This window comes from Zootoca vivipara, chromosome 6, assembly GCF_963506605.1.
Source record: "Zootoca vivipara chromosome 6, rZooViv1.1, whole genome shotgun sequence".
NCBI lineage: Eukaryota > Metazoa > Chordata > Lepidosauria > Squamata > Lacertidae > Zootoca > Zootoca vivipara.
In genome coordinates this window covers 44,658,381-44,679,886 of record NC_083281.1, presented here as the reverse complement: position 1 = coordinate 44,679,886, position 21,506 = coordinate 44,658,381, and the positions used below count along the sequence as shown (strand labels likewise).

The following is a 21,506-nucleotide window of genomic DNA, read 5'->3' as shown; positions in this document are numbered from 1 at the left end:
TTTGAGCCAATACAATGCAGCTTCATCTGCTCCAAGGAGTCTCCATAGCTTAGAGGTAGGGCGCATGCTTTGAATGCAGTTGTGGTGAGTCCTGTGCTGAGTTGTGGTGAGTCCTCTCAGTTGTGGTGAGTCCTGTGAAGACATCTTAGCAAGGCTGGTGAGAGGGGGAGCAGGCGTGGGATAAAAATGTGGAACTGGAGGAACTGGATTCCAGGGAGGGGCCTAGCAGGCTGGGAGGGGCCAGAGGAGGCACTGAGTGGACTGCCAGAGGAATCCTCTCTCTCTCTCTCTCTCATATAATTTTTATTAAATTTTCTGTTTTACAATTTAAAATACTCATTTTTACATCCTTAAGATATCAAGGGCTCCCCTTCTTCTCTCTCCATGGTTCATTTTACATATAATAAATCCCTGCATATTTTACAAAAACTATACCATTTAGTATTCCATTATTGGATCCATCAAATCTTATTTACACTGTTGAATTTATCTTAATGCTGCCAGAATTTCCAGCTGTACACAATTATATCCCATATGTTCAATAAACGTTTTCAATCTTCTCTAGACGTATGTTCTTCTTGTTCTCTTATTCTGTAAGTTAAGTCTGTAAGCTGCGCACATTCTGTCAACCTACATTGCCATTCTTCTTTGGTTGGGACCTCACTCATTTTCCATTTTTGGGCTAACAAAACACGGGCCACAGTAGTAGCATACATAAGTAACCTTTTTTTGACACCTGGGAATTTCAGTCTGAATTATCCCCAACAGAAAGGACTCTGGGTTTTTTGGAAACGTAATTTTAAACATTTTTTCCCAATTCATTATGGATCATTTCCCAATACTCTTTTACCCTTTTACAAGTCCGCCACATATGAAAGAACGTTCAGATATGAGGGATACTCTCTCTCTCTCTGGGGCCGGTCATGTCACTTCCCTCACCAAGGACACAGAGATGACATTTTTAGTGCAAGCAGACGCAAAAGACCCAGCCTAACTGAAGGGTTAGGGGCAAACAATCTGACCTGCTTTAAGGCAGTTTGCTACATTCAATATGTCTCCCAGGACACAGACTTTGTGTGACAAAGGCAGCCTTTCCCAGCCTGGTGCAAGCAAACTCGCAGGAAACACTTACTTCAAAGGGCCAGAAATGCACATTCTGGGCACCATCTTCATCAGCTTGCTGCATCCTTCATCACCGAGTTGGTTACCTGACAAACTGACATTTGTTTCCCACAGTTTAATAAATAATAATAATAATAATAATAATAATAATAATAATAATTTATTATTTATACCCCGCCCATCTGGCTGGGTTTCCCCAGCCACTCTGGGCGGCTTCCAACAGAAAAATAAAACACAATAATCTATTAAACATTAAAAGCCTCCCTGAACAGGGCTGCCTTCAGATGTCTTCTAAAAGTCTGGTAGTTGTTTTCCTCTTTGACATCTGTTGGGAGGGCGTTCCACAGGGCAGGCGCCACCACCGAGAAGGCCCTCTGCCTAGTTCCCTGCAACTTGGCTTCTCGCAACGAGGGAACCGCCAGAAGGCCCTCGGTGCTGGACCTCAGTGTCCGGGCAGAATGATGGAGGTGGAGACGCTCCTTCAGGTATACTGGACCGAGGCTGTTTAGGGCTTTAAACGTCAGCACCAACACTTTGAACTGTGCTCGGAAACGTACATGGTTGATCCAAAGGTCTCACTCAGTTAGCAGACAGTTGGGAGGAAGAGGGAACTTACTCAACTTCGGAAAGGTGGGAACAGCTCTGGAGAACCTCAGCCAGCTCCTCTGCCCACTGGGAATTGAACTGGCAATCCTGCAATCTGTATATATGGATATAAGACATCCATTAAGATGGGTATGGGGTACCTTTGGCCCTCCAGACATTGCTGAACTCCCAACTCACATTGGCCAATAGGAGTTGTAGGGACTGCACCTGAGGACCACTTCTCCCCATATTTTTAAACTGGGGCAGAGCATTGTTGCTTTCATTTGCTATTATGTCATATATTGTTGTGTTTTTGTATTGCAAACTGCCCTGTGATCTTCAGATGAAGGGCAGTATAGAAATTTAATAAAGAACAATAACAATAATTCAGAAACATCTGGAGGTCCACAGGCTCCCTTCCTATACTTTGCAATGTGTATCAGTTGCTCCTCACAAACTTAAATTCATCTACTTACTTACTTACTTACCGTAATATTAAAGTGCTAGGCTTAGGAACATCTTCCTCTTCTTTTATTCCCTCTTTTTTCAACCTGAAATCAAGAACACATTTATAAATTTGTTTTCCTGGTCTTGCATGCACCAAAATGTCAAAACAACAATGGTGGTGATTGATAAAAGGTGGACTTGCCTTATCTGCCATCTTGAATTAGGTGGGCTGCACTGCTGGAACCCCCCTAGTGGTGCCAATGGGTTACTCACACCCCACCCCCCACCCCCAAAGCAAATACCATCTTCAGAGGAAATATTTTTCTTGAGGACCACAGCAGGGGAAGGAAGGGTTAAATCAGGCTTCCTCAACCTCGGCCCTCCAGATGCTTTTTGCCTACAACTCCCATGATCCCTAGCTAGCAGGACCAGTGGTCAGGGATGATGGGAATTGTAGTCTCAAAACATCTGGAGGGCCAAGGTTGATGAAGCCTAGGTTAAATTCCAAGCATGTCTCTTTCTATGTTCTTCAGTTTCCCTGTCCCCCACATTTGCTCCGATCCCCATTAGTTGCCCCCCATGATGCAATTTGCATTGCAGAAAAACCCAGAACTTTATGCAAAGGCATATTTAATGTCGTTTGGACCTTGCTGGGTCATTTGTAACTTCTTTCACCCAGATCCCAGTACTTTCTCTTCTTCCTTCTTCTGAGATTCCTTCCACTGACCCCACCCACCCCCACTTTGTTCCAGTTTCCAGAGCAACCCACACAGCAGTTCTTGTCTCCTCTTCATTTGTGCCTTTGCAATGTTCACCCCAGTCAAACTTTCCCTGAAACCAATCCCACTGCATGATTCAGAATGTTCTGGGAACACCTGAAAAGCCACTTCTCTCACCTCTGACTTTTACTGGATTGGCTGGTGAAGGAGACTGTCAAAACATCCTTCCTGTAAACAAATAATGAATAAATGGAAAATTAATGCTTGAAACTCCCTCAAATAAAACAGATGAAAGCAGTAACCTTATTATAGGATTGGAGGAGAAAATCAATTCAAAGCCAAACTATCAAATTCAGAAATTCTGGGGGTGAAATGTGCAAACCGAAATGGAACCATCCTTCGAAATTTGCACTTATCTGAATTTTGTAATGCAGCTCGGAGGCCAAACAATGTTCACAAAAATGCACATGTTAGGGGAAAATTGAAGATATGACCGAAAATAACATACAGTAATATATTAAGAGAAATAGCTTGCAAAAATGTGCACATTAGTCAAGTCTGCATGTTGGAAATATCCTTGTTAAGCTAACTTTACAATAAAACACTGAGTTTAAAAACTAACTGCTGCAAAATGTGGAGAGCTGAATTTAAAGCTGGGAAAATGAGAAACCAGAACTGAAATGGACAGATCCTTCCATTTCTAATTAATACTGAGTTGACCACAATGCCAAAATGTGCAGTTTCTCTGCCAGTGACTCAAGTTCTGACTGCAATCTTTGCTTTCATCAACTCCTTCCCTCTCCATCCCCTGAAAATATAGCCCCTGTGCCAAATCACTTGTCATTCTGGAGGAGCTTCAAACTCTCAGGAGTAGCAATGGGTGACTCTGTCAATTTTGGTTCCTCAGAGTTTCTCATTGTTCCAGCTGTAACTGACTGCAAAGAGCTCATGAAAAGTCATGAGTGTTTTAGTGGGAATTTCTCCTAATATGACCATTTTTATGAAGCACATTTTCCCTAATATTTATATTTATAATATTTATATCTATATGCTTTAGAATGTGTTCTCACAATTAGTTCTCACAAACCTAAATTTTTTCCCCAGTAATATATACATTTTTATGCACATTTTACCTTCTTCATTTTTGTACAGATTTAGTCGGATGCAGAACTGATTTGGACAATTTGGAGAAATGTGAATTTTGAAGGATGGCTGTGTTTCAATCCTCATGATGTTTTGAAAAGTGCAAAACAGAATGCCATTCTAGGCTGCATCAACAGAAGTACAGTGTCCAGATCAAGGGAAGTAATAGTACCACTCTATTCTGCCTAGTCAGACCACACTTGGAATACTGTGTCCAATTCTGAGCACCACAATATAAGAAGGATGTTGACAAGCTGGAACATGTGCAGAGGAGGGCAACCAAGATGATAAAGAGTCTGGAAACAATGCCTTATGAGGAGTGCTTGAAGGAGCTGGGTATGTTTAGCCTGGAAAAGAGGAGACTAAGAGGAGATCTGATAGCCATCTTCAAATATCTTAAGGGCTGCCGCATGGGAGAGGGAGCATGCTTGTTTTCTCCTGCTCTGGAGGGTAGGATTTGAACCAATGGCTTCAAGTTGCAATAATGATGATTCTGATTAAACATTCGGGGGGAAGGGGGACTTTCTGACAGTAAGAGCTGTTCAGCAGGGGAAGAGGTGGTGCACTCTCCGTCCTTGGAGTTTTTAAAACAGAGGTTGGATGGCCATCTGTCATGGATGCTTTAGAGATTCCTGCATTGCAGGGGGTTGGACTAGATGACCCTTGGGATGCCTTCCAACTCTAAGATTTTATGATTCTGTGAAATGCAAACTGAATCAAAGTCTTCCACCACTCCTAGTGAGGAGCAGATTTGGGCGGCATGTGGAAAGAGGAGAGAGCAGGGGAAAATGGAACGTAATAGATGGTTTATACTCCCCAATGCTTTCATGAGGTGAAACCAGCTAGCATTTTAAATGCTACATGTTGGGAAATATTGCCAATATCATTGTATTATACATTCTCTTCTTAGAAGTTGGTTCAAGTGTTAGGTAGGAATGGAATCACCATTTCACTATGTCCCTCATTCCCACAACCCACCATACTGCTCCAGGAGAATACCCTAATCAGTGGTGTCCAAAATTGCTGAGAGACTAAGGGAAAACAGGAGGGTCACACTCTCCCTTCTCTCTCTCTCCCAATAAAGTCCATCAACCAAGTCAGCTAAGGCTCTTGGGGGTCAAAACTGGGCCTGAAGCCAGACTGAAATGGGCCCAGATTATTCACTTCTTAGTCATAGGTTCTGAGGGGACCCAGGTGGCGCTGTGGGCTAAACCACTGAGCCTAGGGCTTGCTGATCAGAAGGTCGGCGGTTCAAATCCCTGTGACGGGGTGAGCTCCCGTTGCTTGGTCCCAGCTCCTGCCAACCTAGCAGTTCGAAAGCACACCAAAATGCAAGTAGATAAATAGGTACCGCTATAGCGGGAAGGTAAACGGCATTTCCATGTGCTGCTTTGGTTTGCCAGAAGCGGCTTTGTCATGCTGGCCACATGACCTGGAAGCTATACGCCGGCTCCCTCGGCCAATAATGTGAGATGAGCGCGCAACCCCAGAGTCGGTCACGACTGGACCTAATGGTCAGGGGTCCCTTTACCTTTACCTAGTCATAGGTTCTACAGATTACAGCAGAGTATTAACAGATTAGCTTCAATGTTGCAGAAGTGAAAAGGGGCATTTGAAAAGGTGTGGACATGAGAAAAATCTCTTCTGCAGCGCTTGGCAGCCAGTACCTGATATGGAGCTCGGTCACATTTGGACAACCGGCAGCAGCTCTGGAAAAAGCAAGGACGGTGCTCACTAAAAGCTCGTTGTAGCTTAAGCTGTTTGAGAGAAAACACAATGTTGGGGTTGCTATGCCTCAAGCAAGGTCTTTTATGCAGGCATACAGGTTTCTAACTCTTCCTCCCTCCCTCCATCCCCGCCACAGAGATTAAAACCCAGATGGTCTGCAATGGGTGTGATGATTTTTCTCATCCACTAAGCCTCTTACAGCATCAGTCTTTAAGACTGGCAGCTCCTGTGTTCTGGAACTCCCTGCCTATTGACATCAGGCAAGTGTCTTCACTGTACTGGTTGGGATGCCCAGCCAGACGTGTAATTTTATGAGGTCTACTTGTTTTCTAGGTCCGTTGATCTAATCTGTTATCAGTATTACTATTACTTGAAACTTCCTTTTTAGAATCATTTTCCCCCTTTCCTTTTTTATTATGTACTTACTCCAGCTTTTTGAGCTTCGCCACAGTGGAAAATATTTCTGTAGTCTTGATCATTTCCTGCCCCTTCAGTCTGTTGTCCTGCAAGCTAAAATGCAGCAACTGGTTAATATGCCTCCCAAATGTTCATCTGATTAATAAAACAGGCCAACTTTCTCCTTGACAAAAAAAGGTGAAATTACTTTATGTCTTCCAGCTGATGGCAGTTTGGAAAAGCTCGTATCAGATCTTCAAGTCCTGGGGTTGAAATATTTCCACCGGCTAGCCTGAAAAACCAAATGTGACACCACTATAGTAATGTCAACAAACAGTTTGAGAGATACCTAACGGAGCACCTCCCTCAGTATCAACCCTCTCAGGCCCCATTATTGGAAGAGGAGGTCCTGTCAGTGGTGGTCCCACCCAGGTACTGCCCAGTTGGCATTGACCCATGACAAGGCCTTTTCAGTGGTGGTTCCCCATTTGTGGAGCACCTTCACCGGTGAGGTGCATCAATCTCCCTCACTTTGACTTTCAGGAGAAATTTAGAAACATTCCTGTTTTCCCAAACATTTGATGGCTGATAGGAATTGGCTGTGGCAACCAAGAAATTAACAACTGTGAGGGTGCATGAGTCCATTTAAATGTATTAATTTATTTATTTACTGCATTTGTATCTCACCTTCCCCCCCCCCACTCTCTGGTCAAGGAACTTAAGGTGGCCTACATGGTTCTCCCCTCCCTCCGCATTTAATCCCCACAACAACTTTGTGAGGCAGGTCCCGTTGAGAGCCTGTTAGTGGCTCGCAAGGTCACGCAGCAGGGGTGCCAACTCCTGGGGGCTGAACCCTTTTGCCCCCTTATTTATTTGAAGGCGCAGCCCCCCAAATGTTAAAAATGTCATGTCAAATCAGAGGAGTCAGGAATGAGGCAACAGTGTGGTTTCAATGACTAGTGCCTCCTTCTCTTCCTACCATAGAGGGGAGGGGGAGAAGCAGCCCCCAGTTCAGTGGCAATATCACACACACACCCATCGCCCTCACAAATTGGCGTCTGTCACCCAGTGAGCTTCATGGCTCAGCGGGGATTTGAACCCAGGTCTCCTAGGTCCTAGTCTGAAAACTTCATCATCCCTGGCTGTTAAAAATATTTTTATATGGTTTTTTAAATAGTTTTTTTTTAAGCGCTGTTTTCATTGTGCTGCTTAAACATTTTCAAGTTCACTACCCTGGGCTCCTAATTTAATAAACAATAATTTAATAATAATAATAATAATAATAATAATAGCTCTTCAGTGGGGGAGAAGCATAGGGGAAAAAATCAGAAATAGCCACCCCCTCTCATCTACAATTGGCTAATATGAAGGTTCCTTGAGGAGGCACCATCTTATAGAGTCTATGCTGGCTTATGCAGCCCTTTAAATGGAGAGGCTCCTCCCACCAAAGGCGGAGCTGGCAACTGAAAGGAAGCTGTCACTCCTATATAAGTCTCAGTCTGGAACTGGCTGTTGCTGAAACAACACATGAGCTCTGCTCTGTTGGGTGAGCCAATCTAAAGCTTATGGAGGGCCACTGAAGTTTCACTTCTACTTTGCAGACGCTATTGCTCAAAATGTAGCTGGTGGTTTGAATTAAAAACTGCACTAAAAGATTCAAAAACAGGGCATGTGACATTGGGGCAATGCTTACTGGAAAGTTGTCAGGCATTTGATCTTCGGCAGGGTCTTGGACAGGACAGCAGCAAACTCATTCCCACATCTCCTGCTCTTAAAGCTAAGAATAAAAGCAAAAGGCAACTGTGGTTAGTAAAATAGCAACCAGTCTTCCCTTCCAGGCTAGCTGGATAAGGAGCTCAGCACCTGATTCTTGCAGCAGGCGGCTAGCATCTTTCCCCATGGTTGCTCCATATTAATGACTTGCTTCAAATGACTTAACGAGTTGTATCCATAAGAACGCAAGAAGAGCCTGTTGGATCAGGCCAGTGGCCCACCTTGTCCAGCATCCTGTTCAAACAGTGGCTGACCAGATGCACCAATGGGAAACCTGCTAGCAGGACCTGAGTGCAAGAACACTTCATCCTATTAAATTGTTTCTAACTGATTTTTCGCATTGCGTTTTTACACTGTTAAAATGTGACTCACTTTGGGAGCTCGTGTTGGTGGGTGGGGAAGAAATCTTTGCTGTCTATTTTGTTTCTTCAGGCTGTAAACCACCACATGTATGGTAATATAGAAAGAAAGTATACAAATTAAAAGTGAGGTGAATAATAATAATAAAGACTAGTGTGCACCTATCCATCTATGCAAGGATGGAGAATCTGTTGGCCTCCAGATGTTGGACTTCAACTCCCAACAGCCCCAGCCAACGTGGCCGATGGTCAGGGATGCTGGGAACTGCAGTCCAGCAACATTTGGAGAGGCCCTGATCCCTCACCCTCTTTAGAGCCTGACGTGTCAGGGTGGCCTATGCTTCTTACCTCAGGCTCTTTATATTTTCACAGCTGCCAAAGACATCCAGATAGTCCACTTCCATGGGGCATCCCACAAAGTCCAGGCATACCAAGTGAGGGTGGCAGCTGCTGATGACAAAAGCCAGGACAGCCATGTCCAGCGGCATCAGCCGGAAGTTTCTGAACTGATACCTGAAGTTTAGCTGCTTCCCGACATGCCGGGCCAGTTCCTGGTCTTGTGTCTCGTGCACACAGTGGCACAGCTCAGCTATCCTAGGTCCTGTGAGAGAAGCATCCCCCAGTTTCTTCAGCATCTGCACAATGATGTCCTGACGCTCCTGGACCTGGTCCTCGCAATGCCCGGCTAAAGAGCTGAGGAACTTCTGGCACCCTTGGGAGGAGAGGCCAGACAGGAAGACATGGCAGTTCTCTGTGAAGGGCACCCTTGCTTCCCTCTTCATCATCCACTTGGACCTCAGGAAGAACTTCTGCTTCAGGAAGTTGCCATCAACTGTTTTGCTTGTCAGCAGGAAGAGGGCTGCAAAGAACTCTTGCAGGCTGAAGTGGACAAAAGTGTAGCCAACCTGTGTGTGTCCATTGCTGGTCTTTACCTCAAAGGACACCAGGAGCCCATACAGGCAAGCAAAATCCTTCACGTCTTCTGGGACCTCACCAGCATAAAACAACATCTTATTTCCTTCCAGGCCCTTGAAGGCCAACTCAGAGAGGCCTACGAGAGTCGCTTCGTGTTGACTCAAGTCAACTTCTTCGCTCAAAGTCCTCAGCTTCTGATCCTTGCCTATGAAGGTGAGGAGCATCTTGATGTAGAACTGGGTCATGGTTTGAGGGAGCTGGACTCTCCCTGCATCGTGGAGGAGCAGATACTCCAGGCAAATGCAGACGATGTTACACAAGGCGGGGATATAACACATGCTCAGGAGTTTGCCATTGCTTTTCAGGTGAGCGATTGCTTTCTCCTTGAGGGAATGCTGGCGGAAAAAATAGCCAACATATTCCTCCACCTTTTCACGGTCAAAGCCCCAGATTTCTGCCAGGAGGGTGTCCGTTTTCAATAAAGCACCTGGGACTATCTTTGGACGGGTCGTGACCAGCACAGTCGAGCCTGGCAAGAATTTCCCAAGGCAAAGGCTTGCAAAAAGGTCTGATACAGAGAGAGGGTTGAGAGGATCTGGGAAGCAAGTGTGAGGAGGACCTGGGAGCTGGACATTCTCAACAAACTTGTCCAGCCCATCAAATATCACCAGTGTGTGCTGGGTGTCTTCTAGGATGTGCTGAAACACAGCATCAGGACAATCTTCTGGCCTGAGAAAGAAGTCGAAGAGAAGTTCTTGGAGAGAGAGTTTCCTTTGGATCAGGTTCAGCTGTCGGAACTCAAAGAAGAAGATCAGTTGGAATTGTGGAAGGTCTCCCTCTGCCCACTGTTGACAGATCTTGTGCATGAGCCTTGTCTTTCCCATCCCTGGTTTTCCCAGAAGAAGGACAACCTTGGTGGTCCCCATGTGGACACTTTCAAAAAGCTCAGACAGTCTCAGGGTGGTGTTCCTGTGCTCCTCTGTATCATGCGGAGCTATCGGAGCCTCCTTTGCTTTCTCCCCCCTTTCCCTCATCCGACCACCTTTGCTCTGACGAATCACCAGGTTGACGAAGGTTTGGCTGAAAGGCGACGGCTGAGCTTTGGGTTCCGTTGCTTCTGCTGATCTGCTCATTCCGTATCTCTGAAGCATCGAGGTGGTAATGAGTTGCCTATATCTTTCAGCAGAATCTGATAAAACATGGAGGAGGGAGAAAAGGAGCAGATATAGATCCACACTACACAAAAACTAATTTTGTTGCTATGGCCAGTGGCAGAGCTTCATGCTCCGGCACCGGAGGTGGGGGCAGGGCTGACGCCCATTCTGGGGGCGGAGCGCACATCCCAGAGGGGCGGGGCGTGCATTCCAGGGCCGTGGCGCGCCTCCCGGAGGACCGTGGCACGTGTTCCGCGGGTGGGGCGCGTATTTTGGGGTCGGGGTGGGTGCCCGCGATGGCGCCCCTTGGACCCACCCCCACCGCCCTTATCTTCCTATGCTCCTGGCTATGGCTTCTGCCAAAGAATGTTGGGAATTAGACCAAAACCCACAAAGAGTTAAGGGTTGGGTTGAGCACCTGATTCCATCTTGTTGAAGCCTTGCTGGCATTCAGTCAGAGTTCTGTTCTACCCCATTCTGCCTGAGAGTACACATTTTGTGCATACTTCTTTCATAAAATGCACACTTCTTAATGCTTTCTGCCCCCCCCCCTTTAATGTATGTATGTGGAGGGTTTTTTGTTTGCTTGTTTGGTTGGTTGGTTGGGGTTGGGGTTTTCGTGTAAGTCACTTTGGGTTGCCCTAGCAAGAAAAAGTGACTTGTAAATTTAATAACTAATGATGATGATGAGAATAAATAACAACTTGCCTAGCCGCTGCTGTTTGGACTGTTTCCCATTGTTGTTGTTGGCAGGGCTGCTGCATGGACGGCGTCGTTCAAGTCCTGTAGGGCGACAAAGGCAACAGGGACATTACGGCGGCATCACATATTTGGAGATGGCAGGGGCCTGAGACCAGCTCCCTTTCATAGGAATTGGGCTTCAGCAAGAGACTTTCTCTCTGGCTCATGCCCCGATCACAATTTCAGCAAAACACATTGACATCATCAATGTGCAAAGGGACAGCACATGTATCCACAGCACACACTTAAAGCACACAAACCCTCCCACAAAGAATCCCGAGAACTCTACTTTGTAAGAGTGTTGGGAATTATAGTGCTATAAGTAAACTATAGTTCCCAGGATCCTTGGGGGTGGAGTGTGTATGCAGCCTTAGAAGCCAGATTGATTTGTAACTAAGTAATCATTGGGCATCCACACACACAATTAATTTATATTCTGCATTTTTCGTAGCCCATGACTCAATGTGACTTACAGATAAAATAGAAAGAGCTAAAACCATAGAAAAGACAATAATTTAAAAGCAACACACACACACACACACACAGAGAGAGAGAGAGAGAGAGAGAGAGAGAGAGAGAGAGAGAGAGAGGGAGAGGGAGAGGGAGAGGGAGAGAGAGGATCTATTAAGAATACAGATAATTACAATAAAAACATCGGAGCACCAGTCCTTTCCTTAAAAACTGTCAGTTCCCCAAAGCCTGTTGGAACAAGGAAGTCTTTACCTGCTGGCCAAAGGACACAAAGGGGAGCCAGTCTAACTGCTCTAGGAAGGGAGTTTCAAAGTCTTGGATCAGCCCCTAGGAAGGCCCCAGTTTTCCCAAATTAATTACTGTCTCTGTCTCATTCCCTAATCTGTAGCAGGGGAGGAACCCACAGTTGAGGGTTGTTGAAACCCATCAGTGAAATAAATAAAATAAAATACAGTACAGTGGTGCCTCGCTAGATGAATTTAATTCGTTCCACAGGTCTTTTCTTATAACGAAAAATTCGTTTAGCAAATCCCATTTTTTTTGAATTTTTTTTTGCCCATAGGAACGCATTAATTGAATTTCAATGCATTCCTATGGGAAACCGCGATTCACTAGACGAATTTTTCATAAAATGAATTTGTCTAGCGAGGCAACCTCCGCTTGAAAAATCCTTTCGTTAAGCGGAAATTTCGTTAAGCAGGGCATTCGTTAAGCGAGGCACCACTGTAAAGTACACTGGGGTGCACTCTGTGGTTGTTTCTTGACCAGGAACAGTTGCTTTTCTCAAGGAACACAAAAACGAAAGGGTCCTTAGCAGGAGTCCAACACCGCCAGAGGAATGAAGTGGGCCTGGAGCCTCAAGAGGAGTGAGCCCAAGCATTCTGCTCCAAGGCTGACTTGGGCCCATCCCAGGACAGCTCTCCTAGCTCAAACCACCAATTGCATTTCACCAAGAGCAATCTTACTTGTTGGTGTCGACGGGAACCAAGCTGAAGCTCCTTTCAAATCCTCTTGTCCTTGTGTCACATGACCTGGAATCATCAATTTAAATCAGCGAAAGAGGCAGTATTTCATAACAAGGTGTATTCTGTATATTTGTGCACATGTGTCTGTATGCATTAGTACCAGATTTATGAAGGGGCTGGCCCATTAGGGTAAAGGAAACGCGGCCCAACCTACCTCAGTCCTGCCCAATTATCTGCCTGTCACTGGCTCTGCCGCCACCTATGGTTGGGCTCCATGCCTTCCGCCCTACCAGCACCAATGAGCACCAGACACCACTGGAGCCACCACACCAGGCCAACACCTGATGGATTGCTTATATAAAGGGTGGTCGTTCCTTGTTTGGCACAGCTAGACTACCATGACCCCAAGGACCACCATGAATTCCCTTTCAGTTGCAATTAAAAGCAGCAGCAATTAAAAGCAGTATAAGCATTTGGAGAGCTGATCAAAGGGACATGGAAGGTCTTCCAGCCAACTCTCTGCTCAGTGTAGGGCATGAACCACAAGGCATTTTCACTATTGCAGTACTTTTCAAATTATCTGTGTTTAGAGGCTCATCTGCTGAGAAAACTCTGAGCATCCAGCATGGAACGAAACCCCCAAGCACTTTTATCTCTGCAGGAGAGAAGATCTGGAACCCAGTGTCTTTTTAACTGAGAAAAGCAGCTTGAGCAAGATCTACTATTTTTGGCGCGGGTCCCAGAGAAAATGATTTGGAGCGCTTCAATATTTTGTGGCAGTTTTACTTAAGCTGTGTTTCCCATGAATTTGCATTGGATGTAACAAAACTGGCACCCTGTTGACTTGAAACTGAAGCTTCTTGTGTCTTTCTTCCATGTCCCTAAATGCTTTGTTTTCCAGCACACAGGGGCTAAAAAGCTCCCCTTCCACAGACTGGGTGGCACCAGGAAGCTGGAGACACAAACCTTGATGCAAAAAAAAGTAATGGGGGTTTGACTCTCCATGATCCCAGACCACTACTGGCCGAGATGACTTCTCAGCTGCTTTAAATTTAAACTAAAAGCTGGGAGGAGACAATATGTACATCTCCTGCTTCACATCTCATGTGTGCATTGGCCTTAAGAACGTATGGAAAAGAAATGAATGAATGGGAATTCAGACACATTGGTTCTGAACGAAAATTCATTTGTTTTTGTGGGGATAAAAAAAATGTCTAATTTGTTGGGTCTAATGCCCAGGGATAAAGCTTGAAAAGCTTGGCCAGAAGGCACATGAGGCCACCAGGGATTGAACCTGGGGCTTTCTGTAATGCAAAGCACGCAAAGCATCACCGAGACACAACCCATGATGTCACTTTCTGTCCCCTCTTCTGACCTTCTCCTGACACACTCATGAAGACTATTTCCAGATCCATGGGGAGGTTGCATTCCATGCAGACACTCTGTACGAAGGCTTTGAAGACGGGAGCATTGAGATCTGCAGCCTTCAGAAACATGTCCAGGACCAGTGAGACCTTCTCGTGGGAACTGGCTGTCCCCTCAATCTCATTCAAGGCCACCCCTGGGAGAAGCTGCTTGGCTTTTCCCAGGACCCACTCTGGATGCTGACTGAGGAAGTGCACCAGCTGCGGCCAAGCATTCCTGATGGCCTTCTGGACGTCTGCATCATCCATCCAGACTGGAGGCTAGAAGGAAAAGAGAAGAAAGATGAAACGGTTGCAAATTGCTGAAGCAAATACAGTGGTACCTCTACTTACGAATTTAATGCGTTCCAAACGCACATTCGTAAGTCGAAAAAAATTGTAAGTCGAATCCCATAGGAATGCATTGGGAGAAAAAATTCGTAAGTCGAAGTAACCCTATCTAAAAATTCGTAAGTAGAAAAAATCCTATCTAAACCGCATCCAAGATGGCGGGCGGAGCTCCGTTCGTAAGTAGAAACATTCGTAAGTATAGTTATTCATAAGTAGAGGTACCACTGTATTAGTACATAAGCCCTGCCATGACTTTAAGGCCCAAAATGAAAGGCTTGTTCACACATTACACTGAACACAAGCTATCTTTACACAGAAATGAGTTGAGTGAAAGATTTGTGTGAAAACCACTTCTTGATTTGATGTCAGAGAGCAGGCTGGGGCATATAGTGTCTTAGTCTTGCTTAGTCTTGTCTTTGGTCAATGACTCGGCCATTCCTTATTATCTTTTGATGGGTCTTCTGTCAGGCAGTTTCCTGGAGAGGGAAGGCTGAGTCCAGCTATTTAAAGTCTAACTTTCAGTTTAACCCTCCAAGCATTGATTAATTTTAACTTTTATCAGACCCAGAAATTTATGAGGATCTGGCCCCCCACAAACTCATAACACCATAAATGTCAGACCCACCCTTCCTTCAAATGCACCCCAAGGCAATAAACAATAGTGTTTGCTTTAACAAATAAAAAATAAAATTTAAAGAACCTCTAGTTTTTTAAAAAAAAACCCTCTTGTTAACACTGTGAATGTAGGTTTGAAAAACTGTAATTAAATAATTGGATTTATACTCATCTAGAGCAGCTAACAATTCGTGCAAATATGTATATCAGAAAACTGATCTGACAATAAGAGCTGTTTGGCCATGGAATGAACTCCCTCAGAGGGTGGCGGACTCTCCCTCACTGGAGGTTTTGAAGCAGTGGTTGGGTGGCCACCTGTCAGGGATTCTTCAGCTGTGATTCCTGCATTGCAGGGGTTGGACTAGATGGCCCTTGAGAACCCCTTCCAACTCAACAATTCTATGGTTCTATGAAGAGATTTTTAAAAATGCCTTTGTGGCCCCTTTTACGCCCTCTTCCATTCCCTGTGATTCTCTTAACTACCACCCCTAAGAAAATCACAGCAAGCTGGCCCCTCCTACCGTTGTCATTCTGCAAAAGCTGGAGTGTCCGGGCTCAGTAGGAATGTTACATTGTGGTCTTCATATTATCTGTGTCAGGGAGTAATGTTTGCCATTTGCAGAGAGATGTTCTGTCAGCTGAAACTTCCTGGGGATGAAAAGGAAGAGAGTCTGTTCCAAAAGACAAGAGGGAGATGGTTTGTTACTTACTGGGTGCAGCCTGTATATCTATTGCTCATTACAGGGAGTGGGTAGGAATTGATTGCCAACATTAGATGACTGGCTAGTTAAAGTATTTGTATGGGCAAACTGACCAATATGATTCAAGTAAGAGACAGGTGGCACTGTGGGTTAAACCACAGAGCCTAGGGCTTGCCAATGAGAAGGTTGGCGGTTCGAATCCCCGCGACGGGGTGAGCTCCCATTGCTCGGTCCCTGCTCCTGCCAACCTAGCAGTTCGAAAGCATGCCAAAAGTGCAAGTAGATAAATAGGTACCGCTCCGGCGGGAAGGTAAACGGTGTTTCCATGTGCTGCTCTGGTTCACCAGAAGCGACTTAGCCATGCTGGCCACATGACCTGGAAGCTGTACGCCAGCTCCCTCGGCCAATAACGCGGGATGAGCGCCGCAACCCCAGAGTCGGTCACGACTGAACCTAATGGTCAGGGGTCCCTTTACATTTAAGAGATGATAGGCAGGATTGTGATCAATCTATTTAAAAGTGGACCTTTTTTGTTGTGCACTAAGTGCAACACAATGCATGAAAACATAAATCCACATGCCTTGTTGGGACTACTCTCAGTCGCCACCCTCCACTCCAAAGTTTTGGTGATATTACCCAGTGCTTTTTTTCTGGGGGGACGCAGCGGTATGAATACCCCTAAACATTTGTGAATCTTTGTACTTTTGTCCATTTACTGTATTTATTTCCCCCCAATTTGAACTATAAAATGGTGGTTCTCTTGAGTCAAAATGAGAGCACCCCTAAACACTTTTTTAAAAGAAAAAACCACTGATATTACCTTTTATTTAGTTTAATGTATAATGCATTTACCTCTGTAAATGCTATACTGTAGTTCAGGGTGGTGCAATCCACAGCCCACAGCCCACATGTGGCCCATAAAGTCTTTTTTGGCAGCCCTCAGCAGCATTCAAGAAAAAAACATCATAAACCCTTAAACAATTATTTTTTGCATCATGCGTTGTTAACGAAAGCGCATTCATCTGTGCATTAAATTTGTTGAATAATTAAGTATATTAAATTTATTGTTTATTTAATTATACATAAATAATATTAAATTTGCGATAGGGAAATTTTACTCAGTGTGTGTTCTGTGTTGTAGTACTCTTGCAGCCCACTCAGTATGAAAAGTTGGACCGCCCTGTTATAGCGGTTGTTGTTGAACATGCATCATAAACATTTTTAAACATATTTGGCAAGAAAAACACAGGCTAAAAGAGGGGAGACCCACCCAAAACACCAATGAGGGCTGAGTGTACTCAGTGGCTACAGAATACGGAGTGTCTCTTGTGGCTGGGTAGATAGAAAACCGGGGGGGGGGGGAGCAGTTGAATGGAATATCCCGGAAGAAAACTTGCCTGGCTGAGATCCTGAACACAGGCACTCAGCACTGCAACATGTCAGTGCTGCAATTATATAAAACCAGTTGAGCAGGGAAGCGATCAAAAGACCACTACCAAGGTCCAACCGGTGTTTTGCTCGTGTTCCTGCTGAGATGTATAGTGGAAGATTTCTGTTTTGTCACGTAGGACATAAAACCTCGTTAAACAAAGACAGACAGGCCAAGAACTGGGTACCTACCAGAAATCTGCAGACATTAAAGAGCAAAACCACGGAAACGAGAAGGAAACGAGGGAAGGAGAGCTGATTCTTGCCTCTTTCATCTTTTTTCTCTTTGAAGCTTCCGAAACATGGCAATTAAATGTTCTCCATGCCTGCCTGTGCCAAGGGACTGGCACCAAGTGAAAGTAAAAGTGCCCGGAATTCCCCAAACTTTACGGCACAAAGTTAACAACTTTATCAGACTGAAATGGGTAACTAATGGGAGTTTAAACAAAACTTTGTCCTGCTGCATTGCACCACAGCTAACTTGGCAATTTTAGGTAATTTCTAACCAGGGGAGCAATTTTTTAGCCAGGCAGTGTGTTAACTTCTTCTCCCACACAGAAACACAAACGCCACATCCGATCTCATTACAGAAAGTTGTGCAAAGACCAACCGCCATAAACTGCAGAGAGACTGAAGCAATCAGGCAAAATGAGCTCACGAAGCAGCAGGCACTGCGAGGGTCAGTGCCAGCGATGCCCCAGGAACCTCTGAAGTCACCACCATCTTTACCCAGGGGCATCATTTCCCCTTAAAATCCCACAACACAGAGCAATGGCCTCGGCTTTGAATGTGCTGAAAAGTTCAACACCTGTGTTGCAGATCCAGCTACAATTCAAACCCTTTCCCTCCTTGCTGTTCCCCAGCAAGGAAACAAACATCTTTAGATTGCCAGCTTGCAAGATCAGATTAATGCGACCGATCGACTAACACAGAAGCTTCTTCAATTGCAGGTTCAAGACTGATCCTTCCACCCTCCATTTTACCTGTGGGCGGAACAATATTCAAACACATGCCCTTGTCAGCCCCTGCGAAAAACGTTCCTGTTTAGACAAGCCTACCCAGATACTTGGAAAGTTGAGGTAATTTCAATCTAGTTTAGCATTTTTAATGTTTGTACGTTTTAGAGTAAGGTTGTAAAAATTTCCTGGTTTTATTGTTCTAGCTTTTATAAACTTGAGGGTATTTTTTTAAAAGAAAAAGTGGTGTATAAAGTTCAGGAAACAAACAAACACATACCCTTCAGTATGTTCAAGGAGAGACCAGCTCCTGTCACCTTGAGTCCCATCTGACTGAAAACAATGCAAATGTCCTTTCTCCTTCCTGTTTTCCTATCACTGTTAACCCATATTTTGAAACTAGCTATGTTCCAGTATTGAAACTCTGTACATTTCAAATGTAGGGATGGCCCAATCTGTCAATTTTGGTTTCTCTCAGTTTCTCATTTTTCCAGTGGATTCAGCTCTTCCCATTTCTATATCAGTTTTTGATTTATTTTTAAAGTCCTCATGAAACCTCATCAGTGAATTTCTTCTAACGTACAAGTTTCTGCATGCAAGCTTGCCTAATTTACACATTTTTGCAAAGCAGTTTTGTCTAATGTAATATAATGCATTCAGCATCTTATTTTCCTTAACATATTTCTATGCACATCCCAGAATATGCATTTTAAAAGGGCGGCTGTGCTTCAAGTTGTGTAGTGTTCTGGAAAGTGTGGACTTGGTGGGGTTGCCTTTAAATGTGAACTGAATTGAATTATGTTATTTAATATAATTGTTAACTCAATAATCAAACATATTCTTTATATTGCATTACATTTCTATCCATCTGTTTGCTGCTTTTCAGCTAAACTAAACCCTCAAAGCAACACAGAAAGGTTAAAAAAAAACCACCACAAAATAAAAAATTACAAAACAAGGCAATTTGGGAGGCTAGACTTTGTTTCCTACCTTTCAGGAAGACAACCATATCACTGGTAAAGAAATCTGTGTCTTGCATTTGTACACTAGACTCTATTCCAGTCACGGAGAAGTCCAAGGTTTCTATGCACCTTCTCATCCCACCATGCACATATCTTCCTCTCCTCCATCCAAGCAGGATGGAGGCATCAGAAGAGTTCAAGGACACATTCCGGCCAAAGGAAAGCATTGGAGTATGGTTGTTCATTTGTGATTGGCTGTAGTGGTTTTTGTTTCGTGAGTGGGGTGGGTGGGTGTGTTGGATCAGGCCGACCCCAACCTCTCTCACCACCAAAAAAACACAAGGGAACAGCAGAGAACCTGCACAAGCGACGCTGACAACCCCCCCTATATTAAGTTAAATAGAAACACCGTCACCTGACCCCCCATCTACTTCTATCCCCCTATTTCTTCCCAATGTCTCAACAAACGAAACTGATTTGTAAACATGTTATGAGAGACATTGCATATATTTCTGTAAATCAATAAAACCTTTAATAAAAAAAAATACAAGAAGAAGTAGGAAAGCATTGGAAGAGGGCGCACCAAAGAACAGGTGACAGGTGTGGCCTTAGTGAGAGCCTTGAGGCCAGGTAGAGAAGTCTGGAGGGCCACCTCCATCTCTGGGTTAAACCAGTTCAGACACACACTCCACTTCGTTTGCCTACAAGATTACGATGTTGGGCAGGCCCAGCATTTCAGCATTTCGAAAACAGCCATATGGCCTGCCCTGAGAATAGTTATATGTGTGAACGCAGCCCTGTTTAGGGAAGTTTTTAATGTTTGATGTTTTATCGTGTTTTGAATATTCTGTTGGGAGTTTCCCAGAGTGGCTGGAGAAGCCAGATGGGTGGGGTATAAATAATAATAATAATAATAATAATGTAGGATTGCAGAGAACTCTGGTGGTTACGTTCCAAGGCATGTGCAAAGTGCTATAACAAAAGGGAGTCCCTGTGAGAAAGATGCAGCAGGTGCAGTAACCAAGGCACTGAGGATGTCTGCGTTTGTTTGGGCACTATGCCACCTGAGACAGCCCCAGGTGGTGGGTTTCTATCACTTCCCGTCTAATGTTCATACCGAGAGAGGGGGGAGGGAGTCCCTTCACCTAGAAAATAAAGAGAACTAGCTTGCTGTAGAGGATGACAGCCTATCATTGAATAGAATCATCTAGTCCAGCCCCCTGCAATGCAGGAATCTCCATTAAAGCATCCATCTCAGATGGCCACCCAACCTCTGCTTAAAAACCTCCATGGAAGGGAAGTCCCGTTCCACTGTCGAACAGCTCTTAGCTTTTGGAGAATAAACAGTGTCTAAAAGCTCCTCTTCTCTGCTTCTTGGGCGGCCCGAGGACACTGGAGACCGAGACCTTGCAGGCAGCGCAGCAGAAAAAGTAAGGGGTCTTCGTGTGCCCCCGCCATGGCGCCGGAGCACCCCATCGCTGTTCTCATCAGTACCAGACAGCACAGCTGTGCTTCCCTCAGCCCTAGCAGGATACTTGGAAACACCTGGATGTTTGGCAAAGGCGGTTTCAATAGCAGCAGACCACGTGCACGCTTCCCTCAGTACAAGACTTACATATCTAGGATTAGAAGTTTAAAGATTTCAAGGCACGCAACCCCCTTTTGCTCTTTCTACAAATTAAAATCCTCCTGCGTCGGTAGGACCTTCCATTAAGTAGCCTTTGCACCTCTGCATTTCTCCCATTAAACTCCTCAGACAGACAGTACTTTCCAGGTTTGAGCCCGCGCGCCTCCTTTCCTTTGCAATTTTCCAATATGCTCAGAAGCAAAGGCAAAGCCGCCAGGGAGCCCTGCGAGTGGAAATCAGACAAAAGCGCCATCTCGTGGCCAGAGAAATCCCACCACTGCAGAAAAACCAGAAACTCAGTCCGCTTGTTTCGCTCTCTCCGAGGCTGCTACATACCTTCGACAGTAAGAAGACAGTCATCCTCCTTCGGAGCGGTCAGCAGCACCCACTTTCTCTCATCAGTCTACTCCATGCCTCGGCGCGGCAGGTGCAACGCAGTTGCAAAGCAGCCAGCCCCAGCTGCGTGTCAGCCTGGCAGCAAGAGCAGCCTTGAATTCGAAAGTGAAACTTCACTGTGGCTACAGTTGAAAGGTCTAGCCAGAAATAGGCATGGCATTGCTAGGAAATCATGTGTTTGTAAGGCAGCCCAGGCTGCCTACAGCTCAGCATCTCTAAATGATTTAAGGCAAGCCCAGTCAATGCACACCAATGCAACCACCAGCTGTATCAGTGTAGGCTTATCCAGGCACGCATCAGCACACCTTCCTGAGGTTGGGTATATATATAGGAAACATGCAAAAGGTGAGTATTAACTTGACAGGCTTAAGACAGCTCAGTCACTCTACTTGCTGATAATCTTAACACTTTCTTTCTGCTTCAGATTTTCTTTTTAAGATTTGTAGACGAAGAGAGAAAATAACTCAAAAGTTCCATAATCAAGAGTTACATTGGGGCAGAATGCAGACACCATCCTTTATACTTGTGTAAGCAATGAACGTCTTCCAT

The 21,506-nt window shown here is 44.9% G+C and overlaps 1 protein-coding gene across 7 annotated transcripts in view; it reads right to left on the bottom strand.

The window, feature by feature from the left end:
• Positions 1–21,185, bottom strand: part of NLRC5 (NLR family CARD domain containing 5) — a 58,820-nt gene extending 37,635 nt beyond the window's left edge. For 3 of the 7 annotated variants that reach the window (XM_035118264.2, XM_035118268.2, XM_035118269.2), the window contains exons 1-14: positions 20,898–21,185; positions 15,409–15,558; positions 13,894–14,203; positions 12,519–12,584; positions 11,050–11,124; positions 8,621–10,376; positions 7,834–7,917; positions 6,349–6,432; positions 6,171–6,254; positions 5,684–5,773; positions 3,051–3,101; positions 2,196–2,258; positions 1,739–1,822; positions 1,133–1,216 (exon numbers count right to left, since the gene is read on the bottom strand). In XM_035118264.2, coding sequence (XP_034974155.2) covers positions 1,133–1,216; positions 1,739–1,822; positions 2,196–2,258; positions 3,051–3,101; positions 5,684–5,773; positions 6,171–6,254; positions 6,349–6,432; positions 7,834–7,917; positions 8,621–10,376; positions 11,050–11,124; positions 12,519–12,584; positions 13,894–14,203; positions 15,409–15,417 — 2,840 coding nt within the window. In that variant the 5' untranslated portion in view covers positions 15,418–15,558; positions 20,898–21,185. Of the gene's footprint in view, positions 1–1,132; positions 1,217–1,738; positions 1,823–2,195; positions 2,259–3,050; positions 3,102–5,683; positions 5,774–6,170; positions 6,255–6,348; positions 6,433–7,833; positions 7,918–8,620; positions 10,377–11,049; positions 11,125–12,518; positions 12,585–13,893; positions 14,204–15,408; positions 15,559–17,208; positions 19,299–20,897 lie in introns of those variants that run through there. The other 4 variants (XM_060275886.1, XM_035118266.2, XM_035118265.2 and 1 more) reach the window with 4 other exon arrangements.
• Positions 21,186–21,506: the final 321 nt, after the last annotated feature.